At 37.2% G+C, this 10,311-nt stretch overlaps 1 protein-coding gene across 16 annotated transcripts in view; it reads right to left on the reverse strand.

Annotated features, from left to right (window-relative positions):
• Positions 1-95: 95 nt before the first annotated feature.
• Positions 96-10,311, reverse strand: part of SYNJ1 (synaptojanin 1) — a 69,642-nt gene continuing 59,426 nt past the window's right edge. For 8 of the 16 annotated variants that reach the window (XM_074600916.1, XM_074600902.1, XM_074600910.1 and 5 more), the window contains 3 exons: positions 8,142-8,250; positions 7,214-7,434; positions 96-2,678 (listed from right to left, as the gene is read on the reverse strand). In XM_074600916.1, coding sequence (XP_074457017.1) covers positions 1,824-2,678; positions 7,214-7,434; positions 8,142-8,250 — 1,185 coding nt within the window. In that variant the 3' untranslated portion in view covers positions 96-1,823. Of the gene's footprint in view, positions 2,679-4,786; positions 4,811-7,213; positions 7,435-8,141; positions 8,251-10,311 lie in introns of all 16 variants that reach the window. The other 8 variants (XM_074600965.1, XM_074600993.1, XM_074600970.1 and 5 more) reach the window with 2 other exon arrangements.

Below are 10,311 nucleotides of genomic sequence, written 5' to 3' on the forward strand. Positions count from 1 at the left end.
TGCTAATGTAAGAATATACCAAAACACCAATCACATGGATGTGCAGAGCAACAGGTTTAAAACAAGGTCATTCACACACCGAAGCACAAAGCGTGTAAGTACCACGGCTGTTTAAAATGTACAAGTACTGTTTAATGACCTGAACGGGGGAAAAAAGCACAATATAAAACTGTCGTCACTCCTCCGTCCAACTGCAGCTCATGGCTAAGCATATACTGTTTAAAGGAAGAGTGTTTCGATAGCATTTGAGAATTTAAAGGTGGGGGGGTGGGGGGAAAAGGTACTGTCATCCTGTCTTTTGCTACTATAACGCTAGTGTGTTGCGTTGCAGTCCCTGGTTTTGCACAACCAGTAGAGTTTGTTCGCAAGAAAGCCAATGCGTGTAGGCGTGTATTTGCAGTCCCCCGGCAGGTGACAACCTTGTGACAAATTCAGCTCTGGATGAAAGCACGCAGCTGCCTCTACGAGTTATGTCTTCAGACACTGCGAATTTTAAGAACCGCAGGGTTTTATAAGCATACATAAATGGAGCTAAGGAAATCAGTTATTTTAAATTGCCTCAAGATGACAACGTATTGTATTTTATGTAATCTCACGTGAGCTTTAGAAAATCATAAAAGCACAAAGAGTTGCTGTTTTTATAGCATAATATGTAGAACCGTGACTTAGCCTTCACTAGCCTCAGAGCAGCACCACACAGAGGAGGGTCCCTGTCTCTGGGCGAGGAAGAGTCACTCGGTTTGAACTGCCAAAGCGACAGAATGATATTGTTCAGCTCAGAGAATTACTGTTCTCCCGTTTACTTTGAAAGTAAGATTTTAAAAACTAGACTAGTAGATGGGGAGGATGCTGGGCAGACGGGCCAGTCACACAAGACAACTTCCTCCTCTTGATGTTGTAACGTGGCTGCTGACTCCCTTGCTCGGGTCTTTCCATAGGACAAAAAAAGCCCTCCTGGCCTGCAAAAGAGGAGACTGGGACGAGCCAGCTTCAACACGTTGTCTGCAACTGGTAAAGGCTGCTTTGTTTCTCAAAACCCAAGGGGAATTTTTTCCCTGAGGTTGAGGAAAAGCTTGTTCTATCAGTTGTTTCCAATTTGTGGAAAAAAAAAGTATCTTTAAAATAGTAATGCATAAATGGAAGATATGGAACAATTGTTCTGAAGTAATGCTAGTGAGTATATGTCACAATAAGATTTAGTAGCTGAAATGTACTGACACAGAAAATTAAAGTCAAATATTGAATATATTAATACGCAAAGTTTTGTTTGTATCTTGAAATTAAACTATTTTTGTTGTGCCTCAAGTTCAAATATAAGCCTTACAAATATCCATAGCCTCTGTTATAAATTAAACAACTTCTAAACAATACTCGTCAACATTCAAATCTCAATAAACTTTGGCAGCTCTTTGGTAAATACTGATAAATATCAATCAACAAAACAGTAAAAAGGGAGCGGGGAGGCTACCAGCAGGGAGCCTCTTTTTTTGAAATTCCACAAAGGGGAACAGAAAGGAGAGAGCTCCCTAAGCAAAACTATTTGCAAGACTGGGGTATTTTAATGGGATTAGTAGCTCATCTTTTTTTTCTCTGTCTATTCAAATACTATTACATCAGGATTTTAATAAATTTCAGATAGGTTTTTGTGCTCTACCGTATATACATATTCAAAATTTATACACAAACAATAGTGGCTGTTTATGAGTAGAGTTAAGTTTCAGTGCACTTGACAATTAATTATTGCACACAGAATAATCTCAAATGCCCAATTGTTCTACTGGATAAATGTAGCAACAAATATAACCTCTTGTATTTTTGAACATCTATCTTTCTGTAAAATCTTGTGTTGCTGACACCTTAGGTGCCAAAGAAGTGAAAGGATCAGCGGGGGAGCTGTTGCTGGTTATTCTTGATGGTACAGGAGGTGCAGGTGGTCTTCTTGCTGGCATTGTATAGAAGCAATCAGTAGAACTTTTATTCCAGTCATTATCGAAGTCAAAGTCTGAACCAAGAAAAGTATTTTGTTCAGTGCCCAGCAAATCTGGAGATCCAGCTGACTTCCTGGAGCTGATTTGCTTAAAATCTGGAACACTTTTAGATGGCTTTAGCTTTACGTTGAAATTCTCCTCCTCATCATCAAACGTTACCCATCCTTTTGGCTGTACATTTTTTACCATGAGAGATTTACTTCGCAAGCAAAAAGTGTTTTCAGGTGCATCAACAGAAAATACAGGCTTGCTTGTATTACAACTGGGGGGATTTAGAGAAGGGAAAGGATTGCAAGCGGCATGTCCTTCTAGTAAATGTGGAGTTATTTCAGACTCTCGCGTCTCCGTTCTGAATGGGTTTCCAGCATTAGGAGTTCTTTCAGTGAATGGATTTGTGCAGTTCAGTCCAGTAATAAATGGATTTGGAGAGCTGCGCTTATGTTCCTGGGATGCGTGAAAGGTTGGAATAGGAGGCATTGCTGGCATGCAACTTACAGTATTCAAAGTATCAGCATTTCTTTGTGTTGCTGAAGGCAACTGTATCAACTCCTTTTGGTTTAAAGTTGTAACGGGTGATGTTCGAACAGATGTCTGCATCTTGGACACAAGCAGCTTAAATGACAAATCTTCAAAAGGATCACTGTTTAACTGTGTTCCAAGTTTAGTGCCGTACGTTCCATTTGTTTTAATCTGGAAAGAAAACAAGGTGCTTAGTAATCACGTAGCTTCTGTTGTAAGATTACTACTAACTCCCCATTTCTTACTCTCCTATGCGAAGAAAAGAAGCTCGTGCGCTTAAACTGAAACTTCAATACGATTTGGCTGTAACTTGCACAATGCACTTGTAGTAGAATGATTGCTTCTTTTCTGGAAAACAATAACCCTTAACCCCCTTTTCTGGACAAAAGCCTACTAGCTGTTAAACACAGTTTTCCCCCGTGTTGGTTGATGCAGCTTGAATCTACTTCATGCAGGTCAGAATCCTAGCCAAAAGCACTAGTGGACATTGTGTAAGAAAATCTTGAAGAAACTTGGGAAATGATGCTATATTCTAAACAAGTGATAACCTGGCACAAATACAAAATAAAAAGCTCTACGTTTCGTTGTTTGAGAGTTTATAACACTGATGTTACAAGCGATATTTAAGCATCACAATGAAAGGAAAAATTAGTGTAATTAGTATATGCACTTCAAATATTTCTATGTAGACATATGCATCCGTAGGCATCTCCAGTGCATCTTGACATGTGAAGGTACAGTCATCCATTTGTAATATTTTAAAATGGCAAGTTATCATTGTTTAGAATAATACTAAATGGAGAAGACAGAGTTTTCTCCACAGAACTTCTCATCTTTTAAATAAAACAAATTATTCCTGCTTTTATACCTTTCTTCAAACAACAGTGCAGCTTTTATACCTCGTAACAACTGTCCAAAAAGGTAGAATATCTACCTTTGTTCAAGTCATCACACTGACAGAACAGTTTGGAGCTTCCCCTTATTGAATGAATGCAAAGAATTATGCTCAAGTTAGAACCAGCTTCTGAGAATCCCAATTTTAAAAACAAATGTGTCATTTTAACACATCACCTTATTACACCCAAATAGTTTGGATATTTAGCACGAAAATTCTGTTAACTAATGTTTTGTTGAACTAGGATGCTAGCTAAAACTATCAACTAAGATACAACATTATTATAGCCTAACCTCAGTCTTTAAAGGTCTCGTTTTTACTGCATTTATTGTGCATAGTTTGAATCATGTCTCCACATATCCACTGCCTAATCAGCTATGCAAAATTAGTCTACGGGCTTTAGAGACTCTCAGGAATAATAAGAATATTGTAGGTTTCTCCCAATGTATACAGCATAGCAATTTCTTTTAAAAATTGCGGTTGTAGCTTGAATTGGTTGGAAAGAAAAAAGAAGCATGTGGACAACAATGCATTTGCTCTGGTGGGTTTTTTTGAAACAATAATGTCTGTTACATGCCTCCCTGGTACTACTCCCTCAGAGAGTTTCTAAAATAGATGAGGCCTAATGTTACCAAACCATAAATAGAGTAGTTAAACATTGGTATTTTTTATGTAAATACTAAGTTTTTTGGAAAATAATATTAAAACAAAGGCATCGAGTAAATGGGGGGGGAAATGTGAAAAACTGAACTGTAGAAAGAATACAAATCAAATACAGCTTGGCACCAGCTGGTTAAGTCCTGCGTTCATTAACCAAGTAATCAAGAAGTACAAGATCCCAAGGAAACTGTGAACCCCAATTGCTCTCTATTGTAGGTAAAAATTTGCTCTGAATAACTGTGTAACCACATGCTTTTAGAATTGTAGCAAACAGTATATTTTACTTTGAGTAATAGTAAGTTCTCTGTTCCTTGAGAAATGTGAAATACGGGTTTTATTTTGAAAAAACTTTGGCAGTGCAATTGCATCAGGATTTATTTGTATCATAGAGAAATGTTAACTCCAGCACCTACTCATTTCTTTCCAAATAGACTGAGACCAGGAGGTTCAGCAGTGACTAAGCGACATACGTGAGGTTCCAACTGTTTCATAAAAGATGATGAGGCAAAATATTTGCTATGGTGCTAATAAATACAGTTATCAGTATCATTTTTAATTGCATTATGAAAGGGAAAAGCAAACTATGGTATGACAGTCAATTCATTAATGCGGACAGGTGATTTTTAACGTGGATGAGACTGCAGATGTATGAAAACAAGATTCATACATCTTTTCTGCTTGAATAGATGGAGACCACATACAAGATTGGTAAATAGTCAGATACCTGTTACCCTGATGGTTGCTCCTGCTTGTGAAAGAGAAACAGACATCAAAGGAAAGAAAATTAGGAAGAAAATCCAAGTAACAAAGCAACCTCATATTAACAATACTTTTAAGTTTTCACAAAGCCATTTTTTGAGATATGAATACAAACCAAAAATACTTACTACACACTCTGCTAAATTTTAAATTTCTGTTGCATTCTATCGTAAGACTTGTAAGCGCTACCATTAAGAGACAAAAAACCCAGCTCAAGCCAATTCTACTGTTATTTCCATACAGACATTCATTGTGCAGCTGATTGTGCTATTTTTTGAAGACTGATTGTAAGAATTGGGTTACTGACAGTCTAATTCGAACCATCTATTAACACAAAATGCGCTATAGCCCTCATTCTGGGAACTGTGTTGGTATAATCACTCATCTATAGTAATAGTTTTTCAAGCTGAAAAAACCCCATAAGACTTCTCATTCAATCAAAAAACAAAATCTCCTTAATTTACAACAAATAAAATCTATTTACGATAACTACTTTTCTGTTTTAATGTATTGCCTGGTAATCTATAGAATCCTGAATATTCCCATTGTATATAAGAAATTAGTTTTATAAGGAGAGATTTACATTCTTAAATATCACAGTCACATTTTGAATCAAAGGATGGGCTTGGAATCTACTACCTCTCAAAAGATTTTTGTATTTATTTAAAGACCTTTTCTCAGAAAACTTCATATTTACAAGTGATAATCAAGAAATGAAATAAACATTGTTTAACTAAACTAAAAAATAAAAAAGGAAAAAAAAACAGAAAACAGAAATAAAAAACCTAAGCTGGAGACAATAAATGAAGCTCAAAGTGAGCCTCCCTTGTGATTGCACAGCCTGCATTAATCAAAGGAATTTGATTGCAGAGAAAATTGTAGCTCCCTGAACTGGTCTTAAACTGTCTGCTTTGGATATTGTTAACAATATAGCCACAGCATTACGCAGCTCAAAAAACTGTTCACGGTGTTCGTAAGCATATTTGTGATTGCTGTGTCTACACACAGATAAATGTAATTTTCATAATGATTTTGAAAGAACTGCTTGCACCTCTTTCACAAAATGATCAGCGGTAAAACTACGTTTAGAAAGTGTAAGGCTTTCAAGAGTGACACAACGCAACCTCTTTCTAATCACAAAATTGGTACATTCACAAGTACCTTATGCCTCCATGTATATTCTCTGCTGGCAACAATGCTTTCTAACAAATGACAAAAAGTCCTGATATTCTATCTGTGTATTCAAAAATAGCCTCCATTTTTTAGCCTAAGTTTCCAAACAAAAAAAAAAAGTTAACAGGCAGAGAGAGAGGTTCAGCAGAAAGAGAGGAAGAGCATTTAAAGATTTTTCAATTAGAATTCAAAATCAGCTCACTGAGGACTGAATTTGGCAGCTTCGTTGTGGTACAAAATAGGTATTAACTAACTGCTTTAGTGAAAGTGGCTTACAGATGTAGAGATAAGGTAAAATCTAGAATACTGATGAAAACTTACATAGTTGTAAATATCCACAGGTGAGTTTATGTTTAAAAAAAAAACACAAACACCAGAAAACAAACCCACAAATTCACTCTTTGTAAAAGGTGAGCACAAACCCATCAGCTTCAATTAATTTGTGCTTTTATTCAAGTAGAATTATTATCTGGCCTAGCACCTGATAATGTAAAAACTAACAGCACTGGCCTTTAGTGAAAAAGTTTAGCCTTATGTATATATAAACAACACTGAAAACCTACTTCTGCATTTTTTTAAACAGTAGGAAGAAACTATGGCTTTTCCTAGAAAAATGGGGTTTTATTTTGAAAACAACACTCTAAACGATCCCACAGAACAGAATATTAATGTTACCGTGTTAAATTTTCAGATTATTTTGATATGTTTCTACATTTTAATTGACACCGGGGAATGGGGAGAAATATATTTCTATTACGTATCTATCAGTATTGTCTTCCTGCAGTCAATTATCATCAACATAGAGCACTACATCATGTGGTCCATAAAGCTTACTTCATAAGCAAAATCTGTGCTAGCTAGTTACTATAAGTCATGCACGTGTCATTATAAAATTAAATATCTTAGCTTGAGAATTTTTCCATACAAAGTTATCAAATTACAACATAATTTTAAGAACAAGCTGTCCATAAGTTTTAAGTCTGTCATAAGAAATCTTAAGTTAAATGTTTAGTATTTAAGATGTTAGTTATTCATGGACAATACATAAGCAATTAAGTATTATCCTACTAGAGCCTGATGATCTTTGAATCCAATCTTTTGATCTTTATTTTTGTTTATTTGCTTGCTTTAGGAGTTTCTCAAAAATCTATAGCAATCAGTACAAGCTGTGTTAATTTACCTAATGAAAAAACATATATACAAGGGTTTTTTTACTTACTTGCTGCTGTGAAGGAGGAGATTCGGAAGGCAAACTGTGAGATGATCGGCTGCGAGGAGGCGGTTGTGGGGGTTCCAGACTTTGTGGGGCACTTGTCTGAGATGGATGTGATGCCACAGGTATCAGAGGCTCCTGCATCCTTAGCACAGGCGGTGGCTGAGTGGTGGGCTGAGCAGGTCCGGCAGCCTGAGGCTTTAGTGGTTCAGGAAGCAATGGTGAGCCTGCAAGTACATTTGCAGTGTTTCTCGTTGTAAAGAATTGTAATAGAAATGTCAAGAATGCAGTGAATGAAAACATGTGACTGCAGAAGCACCAGAACTGCAGAAGAAGGAGCTGTAAGACCAGCAGGTGTTCATGGCAATTAGATTAGAAGTCATCGAAAGCTCAGCATATATCCATTAAGAATTATTGCCGCAGATACAAAATACAGAACCAGAAACCATGTCATTATTAAATGTACTTCAGTTGTATTTAAAAGGATTTTGTAAGTCACTATTATAAAATGCATATTTTGATATTAACACAATTAAAAAAAATATTTAAGTTTAGGAAGTGTCTTTGAGAGTTAAACATAAACACTATTCCAAATATGATTACAGAGCGACCAGCGCAGAGAACAGTCCAGCAGTCAACACAGATGATAGGACACACCAATGTGCTCAAGAATGAAACACAGCAATCTGATCAAAGTTTCTCTTGATAGCATGAAATCTATGGGTCTAGATCTCATTCGACTGCTGCCTATTATCTGATAAGGGTTTACAATACATGTGGATGGTTAACAGAAACTGTCAAATGTTACTACGTTCAAGAAACTTAATTTCTAGTGAAAAACGAAGACATCTGTTGAAAGCAAAGCATTCAAAACAGAGACAGTACCTCTTGACTGAATAGTGACATTTATATTTAACTTCTAAAGTAAACTCACCCCTTGGTGGTTCAGCTGGTTTGGTCTGAGTTTCAGGTGCTGGTCTCCCCCCAGAGGGACGGACATGGCTTTGTGGTGCACTAATAACTCCAGCTCGAGGTGGAACAGTCTGACATAATAATTGGGAAAAAGAAAGTATTTTACTTTTGCTTTGGATCTGTAGTCATCTCCTGCTAAATAATTCAGGATAATTAGGACTCTGTGAAAAATAAATTCTTTGATAACAATTGCTGAACTAATTTTTTATGCACATATAAAAGCAAAGAATATATTCTCAAAACATGGTGAAGGTTCAATTCAAAGCAAAGGATTTTTACAGCAGTCTTCAACTTTATATAAATATTTACCTGTGCAACAATGTTAGAAACACTTATTATTTTGTTACTATTAAAAAATTAATTTTACCTAAGCCTGTGAATTGTTGTAAGCAACAAAAGCAACAACAGCAACTAGTTTATTTGCAGATCTTGTAAGGACACATTGATAACCCACCATCAATGCAGACTGTAGAAACTATCTACCTTTTATGCTATAATTATAGCCTGCCATTTGCAACCAACAGCCACAGTCACTTTTATATAGTGGAAGTCCAAGATATGCATAAAAGACAATGGTTAGTTCTTTTCTCTGAAGCTTATGTTTGCTAATTGTAAGGCAGTTACTCATTAATCCTGTTCGCTGAGGAAGACAAAACATACATTCTGCCTCATCTGAAGACTGGAGTCTTCCCAGACTCGCTGGAATAGAAGTTAATATGCTGGGAAGAGAATTGCTCTCATAAAACAAAATTAAAAAGTCTACATCTGTATTTAAAGAGAAACAGAAAACTGTTCCAGATTACAACTGAAGCTGAGTGAGTTACAAACACCACACTTGAAAGCTGAATGTAAAGCGTTAGAATAAAAATGCTAGATTTCAGGAAAAAACCAACCAAACCAAACAAGATCATGAGGCAAGACAGGAAAAGGACTTGGGGGTACTGGTGGATGAAAAGCTGGACATGAGCCAACAATGTGTGCTTGCAGCCCAGAAAGCCAATTGCATCCTGGGCTGCATCAAAAGAACTGTGGCCAGCAGATCGAGAGAGGCAATTCTCCCCCTCTACTCTGCTCTCGTGAGACCCCACCTGGAATACTGCATCCAGCTCTGGAGCCCCCAACATAAGAAGGACATGGATCTATTGGAGCAGGTCCAGAGGAGGGCCACGAAGATGATGAGAGGGCTGGAGCACCTCTCCTATGAAGACAGGCTGAGAGAGTTGGGGATGTTCAACCTGGAGAAGAGAAGGCTCCGGGGAGACCTTATAGCAGCCTTCCAGTACCTGAAGGGGGCCTACAAGAAAGCTGGGGAGGGGCTGTTTGCAAGGGTATGTAGTGATAGGATGAGGGGCAATGGTTTTGAACTAGAGCAGGGTAGGTTTAGATTAGACATTAGGATGAAGTTCTTTACTGTGAGGGTGGTGAGGCACTGGAACAGGTTGCCCAGAGAAATGGTGGAGGCCCCATCCCTGGAGACATTCAAGGCCAGGCTTGATGAGGCTCTGAGCAACCTGATCTAATCAAAGATGTCCCTGCTTACTGCAGGGGGGTTGGACTAGATGACCTTTAAAGGTCCCTTCCAACCCAACACGTTCTATGATTCTATAGTTTATAAGATTTGTTTCCTCTATAATTTTGTGTATTTGGTATATTCTGACAAAATCTTAGTAACAGTGGATGGTCTAGAAATGGGTTTCAGAGCAAACCCTATTTACACAACTCTCTACACAAACATGATTTAAAAAAAAGCAAAGAAACTTCACCACTACAAAATAAGTATCATCCTTGATCTTACTTTTACTAGATGTATGTACTCTACTTCAAAGACTGTATAACGTCTGATTCATTATGCTTGGCTGAGTCCCTTTAACAACTTTCTAAATGCTTTAAACCACCTAACCTCTGAAATATCTGTCTTCTCTTTAATTGCCAAGATGCATTTTGTCATTTCTTTAAATATTCTGAAAGTGGGGAAAAGGATGGTTGGATTGAATGCCAAAATGTATTTAAAAAAAAAAGAAATCAAAAAGAAACAGAAAGGAATTCTAAAATAATCCTCGAGACTGCTCAGTGGGAAGCGGCGGCCGCTGTGGCTACTGTCCCTGGTCCTGAAATCCTTGAAATTAAATGCT

The sequence above is a fragment of the Larus michahellis genome, chromosome 1, assembly GCF_964199755.1.
Source record: "Larus michahellis chromosome 1, bLarMic1.1, whole genome shotgun sequence".
NCBI classification, from domain to species: domain Eukaryota; kingdom Metazoa; phylum Chordata; class Aves; order Charadriiformes; family Laridae; genus Larus; species Larus michahellis.